The sequence below is a fragment of the Oryctolagus cuniculus genome, chromosome 4, assembly GCF_964237555.1.
Source record: "Oryctolagus cuniculus chromosome 4, mOryCun1.1, whole genome shotgun sequence".
In the NCBI taxonomy this organism is placed as follows: Eukaryota; Metazoa; Chordata; class Mammalia; order Lagomorpha; family Leporidae; genus Oryctolagus; species Oryctolagus cuniculus.
The window spans coordinates 92,868,697-92,890,232 of NC_091435.1; the positions used below are offsets into that span (position 1 = coordinate 92,868,697).

The window sequence follows — 21,536 nt, forward strand, 5'->3', positions numbered from 1 at the left end:
GCCACGCATGGCCAATGGGCGCCTGCGATGCAGCTACTCTGGACTGAAATGTGCTGTAAATGTAAAACCCACACTGGATTCTGAAGACCTGTGAAGAGGATGTAAAATACTTCATTAAGCATTGTTTATATTGATTGTACATAAAATAGTATTTTGGAATAGGCTTAATAAAACTATCAAAATCGGGGGCCAGCATTGTGGCACAGCAGATTATGCCTCTCCTGCAATGCCAGCATCCCATGCCAGAGTGCCAGATCCAGTCCTGGCTGCTCCGCTTCCAATCCAGCTCCTTGTTAATGAGCCTGGGAAGTGGGAAGGCAGTGGAAGATGGCCCAAGGATTTGGGCTCCTGCCACCCATTTGGGAGACCCAGATGAAGTTCCAGGCTCCTGGCTTTGGCATGGCCCAGCCCTGGCTGTTGCAGACATTTGGGAAGTAAACTAGTGAATGGAAGGGCTCTCTGGCTCCCTCTCTCTCCCTTTCTCTTTGTCACTGTGCCTTTCCAATAAATAAATCTTTTTAAAAGATGCTATTAAATTGATTTTACTTTTTTTCACCTTTTAAAATGTGACCACTGGAAAATCTCAAAATACATATATTTGACTTATATTTCTATTGGACAGTGCTGGTCTAGATCAAACTTCTTTAAAGGACCAAGTGGTAAATATTTGGGGCTTTACAGTTCATCTGGTCTCTGCTGCGACTACCAAATGCTGCTATTATAGCATAAACGCAGCCATAGATTTTTTAAACAATGAGTGTGGCTGTGTTCCCTTAAAACTTCCATAACAAAAGCAGGTGGCAGCCAATCTGGCCCACAAGCCTGCAGTTTGCTGGCCTCTAGTCCACACTAACCTCAGGTCCCTGTTTAAAGGGTCTCTTCTGAGAATGCACCCTGCTCAGAAGCTCAGCTGTACAGTGGACTGAGGTTCTGATAACACAGCTAGGGGGCCAGCTCCCAAAACAAACCAAATTCCCTCTGTCAGCATGAGGGCAATGTCGGTTTCTACTCTATAGGGATGGTTAAGATTTGGTCATTGCAACTACCACTTTGCCCTCCAGGCCCCATGAGACACTCTATGAAGCTGAGACAAGGGCACAAATTGATGCAAAGATCGAGAAACTTGATTGAAGGAGTGACCATTGCATTTGTGGTGTAACGTGGACAGCCTTGGTGAGAGATCAATGACTCAAAAGTTGGACTCTCACATTTCTTCCCTCAGATCTCAGAGTGAATGCTGGGAGTGGCAGAACAGCCAGAAGCAGCCCTAAATTCCTAAGCTCAGATAAGGGGGAAGTTCATGCAAGGGTTAGGGTTAGGGTTAGGGTTACCATATTTTCCTTTTTAAAAAATTTATTTATTTGAAAGGCAGAGAGAGAGAGAGAAAGGAGAGAGAGATGAACTGATCCCCCATCTGCTGGTTCACTCTCCAAATGCCAGCAACAGTCACGGCTGAGCCAGATCAAAGCCAGAAGCCAGAACTGCATCCAGGCCTTCCACATGAGTAACAGGAACCCAAGTATTTGAGCCATCACCCGCTGCCTCCCAGGGTGTACATTAGCAGGAAGCTGGATTGGAAGCAGAGTTGAGAGTTGACCCCAGACACTGCGATATGGAATGTGGGCCATCCAAGAGGCAGCTTCCTTCTGTGCCATAACGCCTGCCCCTTCCTCTTTTCAGCTGGAAATCTAGTCTACATACCATGATCAAAAGTATCTTTTTAAAATGTATGCCTGATCTTATAACTCCCCTGTTCCAAAAGCCCTTCAGGGTTGGTTTCCCCACTGTCCTGGGGCTGGTTTCCCTTGGATCTCACTCTCGACAGTATCCACCCCTGTCTTCCAGCTGTTCCCCGGGTGTGCCTCTGTCTCTAGCCTCATTGCCTTCACATCTTCTGTTCCTTCTGCTGAGGTTCCCTCCCTCCACACTGTTTCCCTGTAAAACTGCTGCATCTTCCAGACTTATCTAGGCATTTCCTCCCAGGTGAAATATCCCAGCCTTCCAGGCTGAGCTGACCACTGCCTCCTCTGTGTTCCCCATTGTCTCTTCCTTCCTATCTGCTCTCAGACCTGGAAGCATTGACTGGGAAGGCACTTGTTTCCCACTGAACTGCCAGCATACGATGGCAAGGATGGTGACTTGCATTTCTGTATTCCCAGAATACAGCATTGGGTGCCTGGTGCAGACTGGGCACCGGTGAATATCCGAAGGGTTGAATCTTGCTGTTTGCCACTGAGATTGCTTCATTCTCTGGCAGGGGTGGCGAGAGTGAATGAGGGAGAACAATCAAGACAGCAGCACAGAGTGGCATGATGGCCATGCGCTGGGAGCACGCCCTGTGAGAGCTCTGACAGTGACAGTGACAGTGACGGGGGCGCTGCTGTAAGAACCGTGATTAATTACTGATGTGGTTTTGATAGCCACTATGTCTTCAACGTAACAGACTCAATCTTTGGACACAGACTACCAGCTTTTTTTTAGTAAATTTTATTTTTTAATGTAGATCTATGCAAAACTGCTAAGTACAAAAGAGTTCCCATACACCTCACACTAGTTTTCTCTTTTATTAATACCTTACATTGATTTATTACCATTAATGAATAAATATTGACACATTATTATCAAAGTTGGTATTTTATTTACATTTCCTAAGTTTTTACCTAACGTACTCTTCCCTTTCCCTCTCCCGGGTAAAACATCACAGTTAGTCCTCAAGTCCTCTGAGGTCTACTGGCTGTGGTAGCTTTTCAGATTTACCTTGGTTTTGATGACCTAAACAGTTTTGAGGAGCATTGATCAGGGATTTGCAGCTGTCTCCCGACTGGGATTCGTCTCAAGTTTTCCTCATGATTACCCTGAGGTCATGAGTTGTGTGTATATGGGCGGGGGGATCCCACGAAGGAGAGGTGTCACTTTCACATCAAGGTGGACGCTATCTGCAGGGCTTATCACTGCTGACGCTGATGCTGACTCTGAGCACTCGGGCGAGGTGGTGGCTGTTAGGTTTTTCCACTGTGAAGTTACTCTTTCACTCTCCTCTTGCTACACACTATGTTTCACTATGCAGCCGACACTTAAGCAGAGAGGGAGTTGTGCTTCCACCTTGAGATCAGGGTATCTAGAGAAATAATTAAGAATTCTTCGGCATGAGGGATCAGTTTCCTCTCCACCATTATTTATATAATCTATGTATTTATATGTATGTGTTTATACCAGCAGGGATTCATGGATGGGTATCTATTTTCTATTCCAGGTTATAATCCAATACTACTTTATTAATTTTGTTATTCAAATTGTTCCAGCATTGGCCATCCAAAGCTCTTTTGCTTTGCACCTATGTCTCATCACTGTGATGTGTTATTTTATTCAGCTTCTTAGCACTTCCTTACTTTCCTGCTCCAGTCCCAGAAGCAGCATAGAACAGCCACAATCTTGAAAACTGTAGTACTTTGGGCCTGGAAAGTCAGGGACACACTAGCTTTTATGAAAATCTTTCATGTCAAAGTTTTATGACTTTGATTTATCCAAAATCTGTATAAGATACTCTTTTTTTTTTTTTTTTTTGACAGGCAGAGTGGACAGTGAGAGAGAGAGACAGAGAGAAAGGTCTTCCTTTGCCGTTGGTTCACCCTCCAATGGCCGCCGCGGCCGGCGCGCTGCGGCCGGCGCACCGCGCCGATCCGATGGCAGGAGCCAGGAGCCAGGTGCTTTTCCTGGTCTCCCATGGGTTGCAGGGCCCAAGCACCTGGGCCATCCTCCACTGCACTCCCTGGCCACAGCAGAGGGCTGGCCTGGAAGAGGGGCAACCGGGACAGAATCCGGCGCCCCGACCAGGACTAGAACCCGGTGTGCCGGCGCCGCTAGGCGGAGGATTAGCCTAGTGAGCCGCGGCGCCGGCCATAAGATACTCTTTTAACTGCATTCACTAATGGCCTCTGAGGCATGACACATTTAAAAAAACAACTTATTATTTGTCCCCTCTGAAACCCATGTTGAAATTTAATCTTCATTATGAAAATATGAAGAGATAGGACAAGGTGGGCCCATTAGGAGATAATCAGGGCCCTGCCCTGGATCAATGGGTTAATGAGTTCATGAACTATCCCAGCAGGGGGCTGCTATTAAAGTTAGGCAGGGCTCTTGCACATTTCCAGACTTTGTGCCACCTCAAGACTAGTAAGAAGGCAGTCACCAGAGGCAGCCCCTTGACCTTGGACCAGAACTCTGAGCCAAAATAAATCTCTTTTCTTGATAACTTATCAAGTGTATGGTAGTGTATTAATAATAAAAAATAGATTAATACAGAATAAGAAAATATATTATGATGCTTTTGCTTTTTATGCACTTTTTTCCCCAAGATTTATTTGAAAGTCAGTTACAAAGAGAGATGGAGACACACACACACACAGAGAGAGAGAGAGAGAGAGAGAGAGCAAGTGAGCGTGAGAGAGAATGTTCCATCCACTAGTTCACTCCACAATGGCCAGGGCTGAGCCAGACTAAAGCTAGGAGCCAGGAGCCTCATCAGGGTCTCCCATGTGGGAAGCAAGGGCCCAAGCACTTGGGCCTTCTTCTGCTGCTTTCTCAGGCCATTAACAGGGAGCTGGATTGGAAGTGGAACAGCCAAGACACCAACCAGCACCCGTATGGGATGCCGGCATGGCAGGCAACAACTTTACCTGCTATGCCATAGCGCCAGCCCCTAGGAATATTTCTACATGTACAGAGTACTTTGTTGATATTCAGGCCAGTATTCCCCAATAGATGAAACTCACTCTCTTGACATAAGAGGATACTTGAATATTACAACCTAGAGGCTTAGTATAAGCCAAAAGAAGAAAAGATGGGTGTGTCTTAGTCCTTTTTCTTCATCTATAACAGAATACCTGATATTGGATAATTTATAAGAACAGAAGCTTATTTCTGACTGTTCTAGAAGCTGGGAAGGCCAAGGGCATAGTGCTGGCATCTGGTGAGGGCCTTCTTGGTGTATCATAATGTGGTGAGGAAGTACACACACGAGACAGACAGAGGAAGGATGGAGCCCACTCCAGTGATAACAGCATTAACCTGTTCATGAGGGAGTGCTGCATGGCCTAATCATCTCTTCAAGGCCCTGCCTCTTAATACTGTTAAAATGGCAATTAAATTTCAATATGAGTCTTAAAAGGGTCATTAAAGCCTTATCATTTGGGGCCAGCACTGTGGCACAGCGGGTTAAAGCCCTGGCCTGAAGTGCCGGCATCCCATATGGGCGCCAGTTCTAGTCCCTGCTGCTCTTCCAATCCAGCGCTCGGCTATGGCCTGGGAAAGCATTGGAAGATAGAAGTGCTTGGGCCCCTGCACCCACATGGGAGACCCAGAAGAAGCTCCTGGCTTCGGATTGGCTCAGCTCCGGCCATTGCAGCCAATTGGGGAGTGAACCAGCGGGTGGAAGACACCTCTCTCTGTCTCCACCTCTCTCTGTAACTCTTTCAAATAAATAAAATGAATTAAAAAAAAAAAACATATTGTTCCTCTCCTGACCCCAAAACTCATGTCCTTCTCACATACAAAATGCATTCATTCCATCCCCATAGCACCAAATGTCTTAATTTGTTTTAGCAGGAACCCAAAAGTCCAGAGTCTCAAGTTAATTAGATGTGGGTGAGACTGGAGGGGTGATTCATCCTGAGACAATTTCCTCCAGCTGTGAGCCTGTGAAACCAAAACAAGTTACCTAATTCCAAAATACAATGGTGGTACATTCTCATTCAAAAAGTGAATAAAGGGCAGGATGAAAGGGGCAACCGGTCCTGGTAAATCCAAAACCCAATAAGGAAAACAATATAAGCCTTAAAGCTCCACAACCTTCATTCCTGCACTGTCTCCTGGACACACTGGACGGTGGGCCCCCAAAGCCTTGGGCAGCCCTGCCCCTACAGCTTTGCTGAACTCAACCAACACAACAGCTCCCCTGGGCTGGTGCTCCATACAGGTAGTTCTGTGGTCTTAAGGGCAGCCCTGTCCCCATGGCTCCACAGTGCATGGATCTAGTGGAGGTTGTCTGTGGTGGCTCAGCCTGGATACGGCATCCTTTGATATTAGGGCAAAGGTAGCCATGCCCCCAGTGCTCTTGCATTCAGCTACGCTGCAGGTTTAATACCACCTGAAGGATTTCTGCTTGCACGTCTGTAGTAACCAGCTGAGCTGCATCTCAGGGACCACCTGAGCCACAGTTGTGTGGCTTTGGGCCATACTGTAGGGAGGAGAGATCCACGGAGGGCACTCAGGCCTGTCTCCTAAAACCATTCTGCCCTTCTAAAGCTCTGGGCCTGTGATGATGGGAGGGCAGCCTCTAATATCCCTTAATACCTTTGGGGACTTTGTCGCAATGCCTTGATGAATAACACGTGGCTCCCTTCTAGCCACACAAATCGCTTAAGCATACACTTTCCTTCCGAACATACTTCTTCACGCTTTATTATGGTGAGGCTGCATATTCTCCAAACCTTTGTGTTTTGCCTCTCTTTTAATTATAAATTCCATCTTTATCTCTTGGCGCTCACATCTCACTGTATACAGTTAAAAGAAGTCCCAGAATCTGGCGAGGACCTTCATTCTACATCATAACAAGGAAGCAGGTGTGAGACACAGTGAAAGAGAATGACAGGGACTGAATTTATCCTCTTAGCAGAAACCCACTCTGGTGATAACTAATACACTGCCCTGAGAATGGCGTTAATACATCCATGGGAGTGGTGTCCCTGAGTTAATCATCAATTAATGGCCCCACCTCTCTCTTTCTCTCTCTTAAAAAAAAAATTATTTATTTGAAAGTCAGAGTTAGAAAGCAGAGAGAGAGACAGAGAGAGTTCTTCCATCTGCTGGTTCACTCCCCAGACAGCCACAATGTCTGGGGCTGGGCCAGGCCAAAGCCAGGATCTTCATCTGGGTTTTCCATGTGGGTGACAGGGGCCCAAACACTTGGGCCATCTTCTGCTGTTTTCCCCAGGCCATTAGCTGGGATCTGGATTGGAAGAGGAGCAGCTGGGACTCAAAATGGTGACCATATGAGATGTCATAGGCAGCGGCTTTACCCCTTATGCCACAATGCTGGCCCCATGACCCCAGTTCTAAACACCATCACAAAAGCAACTAAATTTCAACTTAAGTTTTGGAGAGGACTATTAAACCACAGCAATGGGCTTCGGGGGCTAATACTACAGTCCATTTTATATATAGGTTTTATTATCATTATTTCTCCTCTATGCTTTCCCTTCCCCCCATGTTGCTGCCTATTTCTAAGAAGCAGTTCTCACTAAGTTCTAGTCACTCCTGGTGGGTGATGTGGTAGGGGAGTTTGCTGAAATTGATCAGAACTGCAGCTGAAGCCACGAGTCTCCTTGGTTGACCTGTTCCACTTAAATGATCAGTTCACAGAGTTGGAGCTGGGTTGAAGCTGTTCTGCCTTAGGAATTTGACCAGAGCTACTGATGCTGTGTACGCAAAATGGCACACACATGAGACAGGCCATCTCTTTGTCCCTGGTGCAGGGAGAGGGAAGAGAAAGGGTCCCGGTGCTTGGTTAAGGTGGCCTGTCCACTCCCCCACCCTACCCTGAGGTCACTCTCACAGCCAGAACTTGGTGGGAGGCACTCAGGGAAAGAGCACAAGCACCTCAGTCCATCTTGTGTTGCTGTAACAGTGCACCCAAGGCCGGGTACTTTATACAGAGGTGTATTTAGCTCACAGTTCTGGAGACTCAGGAGCATGATATCAGCACCTGCTCAGCATGGGTGAGGGCCTTGGGGTGGGTGGACTCACAAGGCAGGAGCCTGTGTGGGAGAGGGATGCAGGGGAGGTGCCAAGGCCTCTGATAACAACCCATTCTCACAGGAGCTAATCCAGTCCCACAGGCCTGGTCCACTCCTGTGGGACAGCATCAAGCCACTCATGAGGCTGGCGCTCACTAAGGGAGAGGTCTGAGTCAAGCTGCCCTCTGCCCCCTGCCCACCCACTATTCAACAGGCCTGGACTGGACACCAGGCACAAGCAAGGCACACAGACACAAGGATGGATGAGTCAAAGGCCCTGCTGTTTAGGAGCTTCTAGTGTAATAAGCAAAACATACACTAAAAATACACAGTTAGAATGCAGTATGATCTGTGTCATAGTAGAGCAAAGTCTGGGTCCATGGGTGGACAGCAGGGTGTTCCCTAGATTACTCATAAAATGCTAATATTCTGTTTGCTCCATCACTGCATTGTCTCTGTCCTGCTCTGTGCCCAGGAAACTGTCCTCTATGACTCTACTGGATAACTTCATGGGCTTTTAGCTGCCTTTGGCCAATGGGATGCATCACCAAGAAATCAGAGATGGAGAAGGAGAAAAGCAGGGGTAGATATTTCTCTACCAGGAACTGCATTTCTCTACGCAAGGCCACAGTTCCTTTGGCAGCCCTCTTAACAGTCACAACTATAGCCTTTCCCAGGTTCCTTTGGGCTGTTCAGGCTCAGGAATGGCAGCGGCTCCTTGTTTCTTGCTGGTGCCAGAGTGCTTCACCATTCCTTTGTTGGGTTCCCTAAATCCTGTACATATCTTTATGAACAGTGCCTATGTCAAACTCCTTTTAATCCTAGGAGTGGGCAGAACCCTTAAACTAGGTGAACTGTCTTCTTTAAAGGGTCTGTGCATGATTCCAAAGAGGTAAAGAAGCCCCTGAAATAGAGGTACATTGCAAGATGGTATGGATCTCAGAAGAAGGTGTACTGTAACCCTGCTGGCTTCATGGCAGAGTGCTCTCCTCAAAATGCAAATGCAATCACATTACTCCCTACTTCAATCCTTCAACAGTTTCCCACTACCCTTGGAATAAAGATCAAACTCTGGGGCCGATGCTGTGGCATAGTGGACTAAGCCTCAGCCTGTGGCACCAGTATCCCATAAGGGTATCAGTTCAAGTCCCAGCTACTCCACTTCTGATCTAGCTCTTTGCTATGGCCTGGGAAAGCAATGGAAGATTGCCCAAGTCCTTGGACTCCCGGGAGACCCAGATGAAGCTCCTGGCTCCTGGCTCCTGGCTCCTGGCTTTGGATCAGCCCAGTTCTGGCCATCATGGCCATTTGGGGAGAGAACCAGCAGATAGAAGACCTTTCTATCTTTCCCTCTCTGTGCCTCTCAAATAAATAAATTAAATCTTTAAAAAAAAAAGATCAAACTCCTCAGCAGCATCCACAAAGCCCTGCCTCATCCCTCAAAGCATCCCTCCTTTATTCTCCAGACTCTGCCACCTGTCTTTTGGTTTTGTACTTGGTACCAGGGTCCCTCCTTCTTGGGCTTTGCACATGCTGTTTCTCCCATTCAGAAAGCTTCCCCCATCTTCTCTACTCACTCTATAGCCCTTGGCTTGCAAGACTCTTCCCTGGAGCTCCCTTAGTCCAGGTCAAATTCCTCTGTCACATGCCCAGCAGGACCCTGGGTCCCCCTCCAGGGCACTTATCTAAGCTTGTCACATTTTGTTGTGATTATTTTGCTGATGGCAGCCTCTCTAACTGTAAGCTCCATGAGGGACAGAAACATGCCTACTTCTGCCCATCGCTGTGTCCTTGGCACTCAGCACAGAACATGACGTATCAGAGACACAAGTATCTGTAGAGAAATGAATGACTGAAGGTGATATTTAATTCAGACTAGGGACGGTCACTTACCAGGATATTCAGGCCTGGAATTTATAAGGCGACCTCAGCTTGACAACTGCTTAGCCATGGGGCTGTCATTGTGGAGCAGGGGATGAAGCTGCCACTTGTCACACTGGCGTTGCCTATAGGAGTGCCAATTTGAGTTCCAGCTGCTCTGCTTCCAATCCAGCTTCCTGCTAGTGTGCCTGAGAAGGCAGTGGACGATGACCCAAGTGCTCTGTCCCTGCCATCCATGTGGGAGACCTGGAGGGAGTTCCTGGCTACTAGCTTTGGCCTGGTCTGGCTGTTGCGACAATTTGGGGAGTGAACCAGTGAATGGGAGATTGATCTCTCTCCTCTCTCTCTCCTCCTACATCTCTCTCCCTCCTTCCCTGTCACTCTGCCTTTCAGATAAATAACCAAATCTTTTAAAAAGCTTTATTTAAGAATAGCCTAGCTAAGGGCCGGCACCATGGCTCACTTGGTTAATCCTCCGCCTGCGGCACCGGCATCCCATATGGGCACCAGATTCTAGTCTTAGTTACTCCTCTTCCAGTCCAGCTCTCTGCTGTGGCCCAGGAGTGCAGTGGAGGATGGCCCAAGTGCTTGGGCCCCTGCACCTGCATGGGAGACCAGGAAGAAGCACCTGGCTCCTGGCTTTGGATTGGCATAGCGCCGGTCGTAGTGGCCATTTGGGGAGTAAACCAATGGAAAGAAGACCTTTCTGCCTCTCTCTCTCTCACTGTCTATAACTCTACCTGTCAAAAAAAAAAAAAAAAAAAAAAAGAATAGCCTAGCCCACTCTTCACAGGCTGCCCAGTGTGTCCTGCATGATGTTTGTAGACAAAAGGTGAAAGCCTCTCCTCCTCCCCCTCTTTCCAAGCACAGCATCAAAATTAAGCCAGAAACCTTACCTTCACATCGGGGGTGAGTATCAGCTCAAACTGGTTGTAAAACTCCTTGGGGCTGAGCAACCGGCACTCCTTGGCTGTGCTCAGGAATGTCTCAATGTCATTCAAGGCAACATCAACCCCCTCTCGAGACTGGCACTTGTCTACAGCTTGGGAAGCCAAGAGGAAGATCCCCGCTTCACACCACTGGCTGACCTTTAGAAAAGAAACACAGTGCCCAGTGCAGTTAGCCTGACTGCAACTCAGAGCCAGCTCAATCCTTAGCAGGCTTGAATTCATACGGGGCCTATCAGGATTCTGAGACAATGGGAAATTGCCAACGGACAACACAAAGTTTAGCAAGTTAACCACTGGGAATAAAACTATGAGGTGGACAATCCCAAACCAAATCTGTCCATTTCTCAGAGAAATCATTCATTAAAGTAAATCATATAATCATTCTTGTCTTTCCCATTGGCAGGAATGGCTGTCTTTCCAGGAGCAGAGAGTTACGTATTTCTAAGGCATCTATAGAAAAAAAAAAGTCATCAATGGCTTTTTGATTTAGTTTACCTGCTAGGCCTCTTGGCTTGCGTCTTAATTGGTTAGGAGAGCACAAAGCAATTAATGGGGCATTAGACCTGGCCCCTACATGCTTTCCTGGTGGAGGGAATGTTTCTTTTCACAAAAATATCACTTCCCTTTGAATTTCCCAGTGACTCACATTTGCATTTATTGGCATTTGTCTTTCCAAAGAAGCATCCAAGAACACAAAAATGTTCTTTGTAATTCAGAACAGCAGTACTCAAGGTTTCTGGATGCTAGGAGGAAATCAGATAGGTGGTGAACTCTAACAATTCAATCTTTTTTAAAAAAGACTCATTTTCTTTGCTCTTCTGAACTTCACTAAAATCCCTAAGAGAAAGACAGTGGGCCCTAGGCTGCCTGAATATTTATGTGCAAAGAAGTTTCCAGTGCATTTCCATCCACTGTGTGACCAGAAGAACAATGCAAAATACACAGAGGAAAAGGTCAAAAAGGAAACACTGCAAGGTGGCTCTCTCTAACTGGGAAAATGATAAGTAACTTAAATATTGGTCTTTATTTTTTCCTAAATTATCCCACACTGAACATGTACTGTATTAAGACTAACAAAAAATAACAAAGATAGTTTAAGCCTAATGCTTATCACTGACAGGGGAGGGAGATGGGATGTATAAGTGCCCATGCGTGACTTTTTCCTTCCTCCCTACATTTTTAGATTCTCATACTTTGATATATATTGTGAAAGCTTTCTCTTTACACACCATACCTAGATGGGCAGAAAACACTGCGCTGGTTCTGCAGAGTCTTTTTCACAGACAGACAGACACACACACACACACACACACACACAATTCTCTCTGGAGCAGAAATGGAGTCAGGAAAACAGCAGCTGATCTTGCAATGAGCTCAGCACACAGGGCAGGCTCCACACCAGCCCCTTCTGAGCCACTTGCTTCTGGAACAACTGCATTTCATTGATGTTAAAATCCCTTTGGCAATGGAATAATGTAAACAGCCTGGGTGGGTGCCCCCAGCCATGGGAGAGAAACAGCTGTGGGAATGGAGTATGCTGACTCATGGCCACCAGTCACATGCTGCTGGGGAACAGCTGACAGGGAAGGCTCCAGAAGGCAGTGCTTGTACTGACTAGGAATTTGTAGAGGTCACCTTCAGAGGGCACCATGGTCTGCCCACTCCTCTCCCTGTGAGGCCCTGTGCACACAGCCGCCTTGTCTAGCCTAGGAAACCTGGGGTTGGAGGCTGGCAGTCACGGTTTCAAATTTGGCTTCCCCTATATGGGGTATACACGGCCTTGGGGCACCACTTACCCTCAGAGTTCTGAGTTGTTCCTGCAGCACCTACTCCACCTGGACCAGATGCACGTGGGCGCTTGTCTAAAATACTGGGCATCACCCCAGACCTATGGAATCTAAGTCTCCAGGGTGGTGCGCTAGGAAATCTGTGATTATAACCCATATCCTGTGTGATTCTCGGGGACTAAATTTTGAGACCCATTGACTTAACCACACTCAATTTCCACTTCTGCCTGCACAATAAAGCCATTAATATCTTCCTCATAGGCTGTCTAGAGGACTAAATAGAAGACACAATAGAGTTAGGTGCACAGTAAACAGCTTTTGTATGAAAGAAATATTTTGCAAATATAGCAGTGGCCTAAATGCACCTGAAAAGAAGTCAAGAAATGTCCTCGGAGGACCAGGACCAAACACATTCTTTAAATCTGGTTCCACACAGAGGAAAATGGGCTTTTGTTAATTTCACGGGACGGGGAGGGACAGCTGGGGCACCTGCTACCTTCAGTCCCTCTCCCACCTAGAACTGGGGTAGTTTCATAATGCCTCTGGAGTGCTTTTTGTTTGTTTGTTTTCTGTATAAAGTACTTGAAGTTGTCAGCAATCGTGGAAGGCAGGGAGGAAAGGTACGGTTCAAACCATCTTACAGAAAATCTTGCAGATGGCCGGCGCCGCGGCTCACTAGGCTAATCCTCCGCCTAGCGGCGCCGGCACACCGGGTTCTAGTCCCGGTCGGGGCGCCGGATTCTGTCCCGGTTGCCCCTCTTCCAGGCCAGCCCTCTGCTGTGGCTAGGGAGTGCAGTGGAGGATGGCCCAGGTGCTTGGGCCCTGCACCCCATGGGAGACCAGGAAAAGCACCTGGCTCCTGGCTCCTGCCATCGGATCAGCGCGGTGCGCCGGCCGCAGCGCGCCGGCCGCGGCGGCCATTGGAGGGTGAACCAACGGCAAAAGGAAGACCTTTCTCTCTGTCTCTCTCTCTCACTGTCCACTCTGCCTGTCAAAAATAAAAAAAAAAAAAAAAAGAAAATCTTGCAGATATATCATGTTCATGGCTTCGTTTCACTCACCTTGTCTAGCTGTCTATGCAGCTCCAAGGACTTTCCTAAAATGTCATATCTTTTCTTGTTTTCATTGATGAAGTCGTCACAAAGGTGCCTGAGCTCCACACACCTGGGCCTGATGGTATCCACTGCATAATGGTGGTTTTGGATGAACTGGTCCCCAACCAGAGCAAGCAGCTGGGCCTTTTCCAAGGGTTCCTGCAAAATGAACACCCACAGCCCAGCATTAGAAGTCAGGACATGTGAGGTTGAATACTGCCTGGCAGTGTGTGTACAAAAGATGCTGACCTAGGTCTCAGACTGGGGAACCTGAGAGAGCTCTGTGGTGCGTTCCAGTTCCCGGGAGGCAAAGCCCAGTCCAGGGTCATGTACACTCTGAAGAGCAGCCCATCTTTCATTCAAATATTTGTTGAGTTGGGGGTTAGATAGTGAGAATATTGTGTTAGCAAGCCAGGGATTTTTTGTTTAATGGAGAATTCAGATATTAACTAAATTATGCAACTCATGGAATTATTGTAGTTGTGATAAGCTCAAGGGCAGAACAGCACAGAGTGTTAAGTACAAATCACAAGAGATTCTCAACTCCCTATTAAGAAGGAGAAAAAGAAAGAGAGACTTGGCCCTGAGCCTGGAAGAAGCTCCTGGCTCCTGGCTTCAGATCTGCCCAGTTCCGGCCATTGCGGCCATTTAGGGAGTGAAGCAGCAGATGGAAGACTTGTCTCTCTCTCTCTCTCTCTGCCTTTCCTTCTCTCTCTGTGTAACTCTGACTTTCAAATAAATAAATAAATCTTAAAAAAAAGAAAGCAATCCTACTTCCAATAACTACAAAAAAAATGCCTTGGAATACATTTAACCAAAGCGGTGAGAGATCTCTACAATGATAACTATAAATCAAATTTATATAAAATTGACTTATTAAAAATAAAGAAGACACAAAGAAGTGGAAAAGCATCCTGTGTTCATGGATTGAAAGAATCAATATCATCAAAATGTGCAAACTACCCAAGGCAATTTACAGATGCAAGTCAATCCCTGTCAAAATCCAGATGATATTTAAAATATATAACAAAGCTACAGTGATTAAAACAGATTTGTAGACCAATGGAGGAGAATTGAGATCCTAGAAGTAAATCCACATATCCCTAACCAACTAATACTCAGGCCAAGGTGCTAAGAACATGCATTGGAAAAAGGATAGTCTTTTTACTAATGATGTGGGGGAAACTGGATATTCACAGGCAAAAGAATAAAACTAGACTCCTATCTCCCACCATTTATAAAAATCAGCTCAAAATGAAGTAAAGACTTAAATACGAGGCCTAACACTTTCAGATTATTGGCAGAAAACATAGTGGGAACACTTTAGGGAAATGGAATGGGAAAGGATTGTTGGGAGCTGCGCTGGTTTCCCTGTATAGGCCTTTGTTTAGATTAATCTTCAACTGTGTTCCCATAAGGAGGATTCACTAGAAAATTCCCTTTGTACAGCTCACTGATATGGTTAGCACTTGGCCATCTGGCTTCAGTGCTCTCTTTCTTGTACCTTGATAAGCACGTCTGATAGCTGTAAGACCTTGCTGCAACTCCCCTTGTCAAACTGATGCTGATTCCTGTAAAATTATTCCTTTGAACTATGTTGTAAGATGACCCCTGCTTGCCCTCGACTGTTAAAATCCTTGCCTTGTACTATATAAGCTGCCTCCTTCTTCAATAAAGTGAGACCTTGATCAGAATACTGTCTTGGTCTCCCTTCTCGTGTCTGGTTTGTCTCTCCATTCAGGTCTGCCCTCCTCGTGTCCTAGTTGATTACCCTGCAGGCTGGGGCAAGGATTTTTCTGGACCATACCCCAAAAGCCCAGGAAATAAAAGCAAAAATAGATAAATTCAATTAAAGAGCTTTTGCAAGCAAAGGAAGCAATTGACAGGGTGTAGAAACACCCCACAGAATGGGAGGAAATATATGCAAGCTATACATCAGACAAGGGGTTAATATCCAGAATATAGAAAGAACTCAAACAATTCAATAACAAACCAAACAATGCAATTTAAAAATGGACAGTGGATCTAAACAGATATGTCTTTTTTTTTCTTTTTTTTTAAAGATTTTATTTGTTTACCTGAAAGTCAGAGTTACAGTGAGGCAGAGGCAGAAAGAGAGAGAGAGAGAGGTCTTCCATCTACTGGTTCACTCCCCAGTTAGCCACAATGGCCGGAGCTGCGCTGATCCGAAGCCAGGAGCCAGGAGCTTCTTCCAGGTCTCCCACGTGGGTGCAGCGGCCCAAGGACTTGAGCCATCTTCTACTGCTTCCCCAGGGCACAGAAGGGAGCTGGATTGGAAATGGAGCAGCTGGGACTAGAACCAACACCCATATCAGATGCTGGCACTGCAGGCGGTGGCTTTAACAGCTATGCCACAGCGCCAGCCCCCTAAACAGATATTTCTCAAAGAAAGACATATAAATGGCCAACAGGTATATGAAAACATGCTCAACTTCACTGTTCATCAGAGAAACTTCAATCAAGGGGCCTGCACTGCAGCACAGTGGTTAAGCTGCCACCCGATGCCAGCATCCCACATGAGCACTGGTTTGGGTGCTAGCTGCTCCACTTCCAACACAATTCCTTGCTAATGTGCCTGGGAAAGCAGCAGAAGATGGCCTAAGTATTTGGGCCCCTACCACCTACATGAGAGACCTGGATGGAGTTCCAGACTCCAGGCTTTGGCCTGGTCCAGTCCTGGCTGTTGTAGCCATTTGGGAAGTAAACCCTCTCTCTCCATCCCACCTTCTCCCTCCCTCCCTGTAACTCTGCCTTTCAAATCAATCTTTAAGGAAAAAAAAAAAAAAAAGAAATGCTGAACAATGCTACAGTGAGATCTTAGCTCATTCCAGTAAGATTAACTATTAACAAAAGGACAAAAGATAACAAGTGTTGGCAAGGATGTGCAGGAAAGGGAACTCCTGCACACTGTTAGTGGGAAAACAGTGAGGAGGCTCCTCAGAAAGTAAAATCAGAACTACCATAGGGCCCAGCCACCCCACTTCTGGTTGTATACTCAAAGGAAATGAATCCAGCAGTGAAAAGACACCTGCACTCTGTGTTTATGGCAGCGCTGTTCACAACAGCCAGGAAACAGAGACACCAAGTGTCCATCACTGATGAATGAATAAAGAAAATGTGACATCCATACACATGGAATATTATCCAGCCATAAAAAGGATGACGTCTTGTCATTTGCAACAACTCAGATGGAAAGGGAGGTCATGGTAAGTGAAATAAGACAAGCACAGAAAGACAAATATCATACTATCTCATTCAAATGTAAAGTTTTAAGAAATAGATGATTGGGGCCGGTGCTGTGGCACAGTGAGTTAAAGCCCTGGCCTGAAGCGCCAGCATTCCATGTGGGCACCGGTTCTAGTCCCGGCTGCTCCTCTTCCAATCCAGCTCTCTGCTATGGCCTGGGATAGTAGTAGAAGATGGCCCAAGTCCTTGGGCCCCTGCGCCCACATGGGAGACCTGGAGGAAGCACCTGGCTCCTGGCTTCAGATTGGCGCAGCTCCAGCCGTTGCAGCCATCTGGGGAGTGAATCAGCGGAGGGAGGACCTCTTTCGTTGTCTCTATCTCTCTCTGTAACTCTTTCAAACAAACAAAATAAATCTTAAAAAAAAGAAATAGATGATGGCATAGAAGTTAAAAATAAAATGGTGAGGAGGACGAGATGGAGGGGCTGATGTGGAAAAGATGATTGATGGGTACCAGACTACAGCTACATAGGAATAAGTTCTGGGTTTCTGTTTTATAGTAGCGAGAAGACAGATAATTTTAATTTATTGTGTATTTATTTTAAAAAAACTAGGATATAGGATTTTTTAATGCTTTCACTGTAAAAAATGTTTGAAAGGCTATATTTACCCTAACTGCATATTACACAATGTACACATGTAACAAAACATCACATAGTACCCCATAAATATTTACAACTTATAAGTCTATTACATTTTTAGGTAAAAAATTATTTTAGGGACCAGTATTATGGCACAGGTTAAGCTGCTGCCTACAATGCCAGCATCCCATATCAGAGTACCGGTTCAAGTCCACATTGCTCTACTTTTTTTTTTTTTTTTTTTTTTTTGACAGGCAGAGTTAGACAGTGAGAGAGAGAAACAGAGATAAAGGTCTTCCTTCTGTTGGTTCACCCCCCAAATGGTCGCCACGGCCGGAGCTACGCCGATCCGAAGTCAGGTGCTTCCTCCTGGTCTCCCATGGGGTGCAGGGCCCAAGCACTTGGGCCATCCTCCACTGCACTCCCTGGCCACAGCAGAGAGCTGGACTGGAAGAGGAGCAACTAGGACAGAATCTGGCGCCCCAACCGGGACTAGAACCCGGAATACCGGCACCGCAGGTGGAGGATTAGCCTAGTGAGCCGCAGCGCCGGCCCCCAGTGCTCTACTTCTGATCCAGCTCGCTGCTAATACACCTGGGGAAGCAGAAGGTGGTCCAAGTGCTTGGACCCCTGCACCCACGTGGGAGACCCAGACATAGGTCCAGGCTTCTGGCTCAGCCCCTGGCTTTTGCAGCCACTTAGAGAGTAAACCAGCAGATGGAAGATCTCTGTCTCTGTCTCTCTCTAACTCCACTTTTCAAATAAATACATCTTAAAGAGATTTGGTTACAGGAATATGCTTCTTTAACCCCACCGCAAGGTCCACAAGGCCCCCGGCTGCTCCGACCCAGTGCTCGACAGGTATTTCCCCCTTTCTGCACAGCTTTCCCCTAACCACGTGTGTCACACTTTCCTGCCCCTCAGCACTCACTGCTTCATGCACTACATGAGGACTGCCATGTCCTGAACCCTGTCCCAGGTGCCGGGGGTCAGTCGTAAAGAAAGCAGGCAAAAATCCCCGCCCTTGTGAAACTTGGCGTGGGTGATAAACGAGAAATTGGATGCTGACAGTGTCTTAGGTGGTGATGTGTGCTAAGGAGAAAAACCCTACAAGGAGGGAAGGCAGGGTGCCCTACTTTAAACAGGAGGTTGCTACTCCGACTGGGAAGGTGCCGCCTGAGCTGTGCAGCAGCATGGGCCCAGCGGGCCTGAGACTGTGGCCCTGAGCAAGTGCCCCTGCAAGGCTGTCCCTAGATTTGCAGATTACCATGCCCAGAGTGCTGTGCAAACACCTGCTCTCCTTGTGGGATTTGGGTACATGCCAGGCATGCACCTGACTAGTCCCCGGCCCATCTCCAGCCCCGGGCACTCAGCCTGCACTAAGCTTCCCTGGCAGACGAGTTTTCACACGTGCAGTCCCAATCCATGGATGGTAGAATGAAGTGTGACCTGTGTGGCTGCACTAGGAAAGGACTCTTGGAGTTCATGCCTGGTTTCCTCCAGACTTCGCCCCATGCCCTTTTCCTTTTGCTGATATTCTCTCACTGTAATAGCTCAGAGCCATGAGCATAACTATATGCTCAATCCTATGAGTCCTTCTAGAAAATCCTCAAATCTGCAAGCATTCTCAGGAATCCTCAATGCATGAGCCAAGACCTTGTGAGGAACAAGCCAGGCAGTGCCTGGCCACAAGGTCGTGGCATGTTTGACAAGTTCAGGTAGCAGGAAGGAGGCGGGTGTGGCTGGAGTACAGGGAACAAGCAGGAAAGGAGCGGAGGCCAAAATCACATAGGGAAGGGGGGGTGGGGAGTGGGGTCTGGACAGCCTTGCTGCCAGGGTGAGCACTTGGGCTTTTCCTCATTGTGATGGGAAGTCCCTGGGCGGTTCTGAAGCTAGGACTCGCTCATGTTCTTGGAAGGCTTGTTCCAGGTACGGTGTCAACAACAGCAGGGCAAGAAGGGAAGCAGGCAGGCTGTCAGGGAACGGACCATGACCCAGGCGAGAGAGGTGATTAAACAAGGCTGGGACCTGAACTAGCTCCTCCTCAGGACCCTTGTGTGGGATACCCTTCCCTCGGCCACTGCAGCCTACACTCACGGGGTCACCTCCTCACAAGGCCTCCCCTGACTACAGTAGTGACAGCCACTGACCCCAGTCCACCCACTCAGGCTCTCCACTCTGTTTAAATTTATTTATTTGAGATTGACAGACACAGAGAGATCTTCCGTCTGCTGGTTCACCCCTCCAATGCCCACATCAGCCAGGCCGAAGTCAGGGGCCTGGAACTCACCCAGGTCTCCCATGTGGGTGGCAAGCACCCAAGCGCTGAGGCCACCATCTGCTTGTGCATGTTTTCAGGAAGCTGGATCAGAAGCGGAGGAGCCAGGACTCTAAAAAGGCATCCTGATATGCGATGTGAGCATTCTAGTGTCTTCCTACATTGCCCATTGCCTACCCTGTTCTAATTTTTTTAACAGACCATATCTCTATCGCAGGGGTGGGGAATGTCCAGCCCACAGGCCCTGCAAAGGCAAACAGGGGCAGGACTCAAAATTCAATAAATCCACAGCAGGCTAATTGTTCGGTTGATAATGTTGCATGACTGGTGAATGACGTTATAAATATCTAAATGGACCTTGGCAGTTACGATTCTTCCTTTGTCCACCAACTCACACTAAAATACATATAAAATATAAGCTACATGAGCACACTTAGTAGATAACCAATAAATGTGATCAACAAAATAAATGAATGAACTAGAGAGCGAGTGGATGCGATTGAGCTGCTTGGCTGGACTTATGTGACATGACATTGACCCTGAGCCAACACAAATGACTGCCACAATCTAAAAGGTCTATGGGAGCAGACAGCCCAAAGCACCTGCGGACCCCGTGGAACACCCAGCAGGCCACATTCACCCTGGTGCAGTTTTTCTCAGTGACATAAGAGTCACTCCAAATGAAGACCAAGTGCCCCTCTCTTAGCTTGCACTGGGTTGCGGTTTCATCAGTATCAACCCCCTCTTCAGTCCCCAGTCATTCACAAAGCTCTGCAGAACCCACATCCTGTTTGCTGCCTTGGCCATTCTAACCCCATCTCCACCAGCTCCAGACACTGACTGCTGAAGCCTCCGCACTTTCTCATGGGGAAAACTGGTCTTCAGCCTCTCCTCCGAATCCCTGCAGGCTCTCCTCTGAATCACGCTCTGGACAGCTGACACAGCAGCAATCCCAACACAAGGTCTCGATGTACCTGCATCACTCCCGAGATCCAAATCTTTTCCTGGCCCATCCCCCACTTCAGGAGCAAACTCCTAAGCAAGGCTCACAGGGCTTTTCAGTACCTAGCTCATTGCTCAGTGTGCCTTTCCCTGACTCCCCCTCCTCCACACCAACTCCATTCTCTGCTGTAACTATCCTCACGATCCATTTGTCACTCCCCCAAATATTCAGGCCTCAGGCCTCCCTGCCTTCTCCACCCGCTGCCCCACCCTTCCCTTTCCCAATCCCCACCTCACCCTATGCTCCTCTGCAGCTAATTCTATCTAAATCACCTTTCAGAGTTTGCTTCTCTGGGACACTTTCTCTGGATCTACCACTTTATTTTGATGTCCCTCCTCTGTACTCACAGCACAGCTCCTCATGGTCACAGCACTGCGATTACTTATGTATGGCATCTACCATGCCATGGATCCTTGTGGACAAGGACTAACTCTAATGCAACTTAAAGCAGGACAGGGCACATAGGAGGCACTTAAGAACAAATTATTGTTTGTAAAGCAAAAAGGAGAATCCAAGTGGGCATAAAGTGACACAAACCACGCAGTGGCTATAGAAAGAACTCAGGGACAAACACCCAGTGTACTTCTTCTTCTTCTTCTTCTTTTTTTTTTTTTTTTGACAGGCAGAGTGGACAGTGAGAGAGAGAGAGACAGAGAGAAAGGTCTTCCTTTGCCATTGGTTCACCCTCCAATGGCTGCCGCCGCCGGCGTGCTGCGCTGATCCGATGGCAGGAGGCAGGCACTTATCCTGGTCTCCCATGGGATGCAGGACCCAAGTACTCGGGCCATCCTCCACTGCCTTCCCTGGCCACAGCAGAGAGCTGGCCTGGAAGAGGGGCAATAGAGACAGAATCCAGCGCCCCGATCGGGACTAGAACCCGGTGTGCGGGCGCCGCAAGAC

The 21,536-nt window shown here is 47.4% G+C and overlaps 1 protein-coding gene across 2 annotated transcripts in view; it reads right to left on the minus strand.

Moving 5' to 3' along the window:
• MCF2L2 (MCF.2 cell line derived transforming sequence-like 2) overlaps window positions 1-21,536 on the minus strand; it is a 258,920-nt gene that overhangs the window by 109,743 nt on the left and 127,641 nt on the right. For both annotated transcript variants that reach the window (XM_070072393.1, XM_070072394.1), the window contains exons 11-12: window positions 13,476-13,667; window positions 10,574-10,765 (exon numbers count right to left, since the gene is read on the minus strand). In XM_070072393.1, the coding sequence (XP_069928494.1) occupies window positions 10,574-10,765; window positions 13,476-13,667 (384 nt within the window). The remainder of the gene's footprint in view (window positions 1-10,573; window positions 10,766-13,475; window positions 13,668-21,536) is intronic.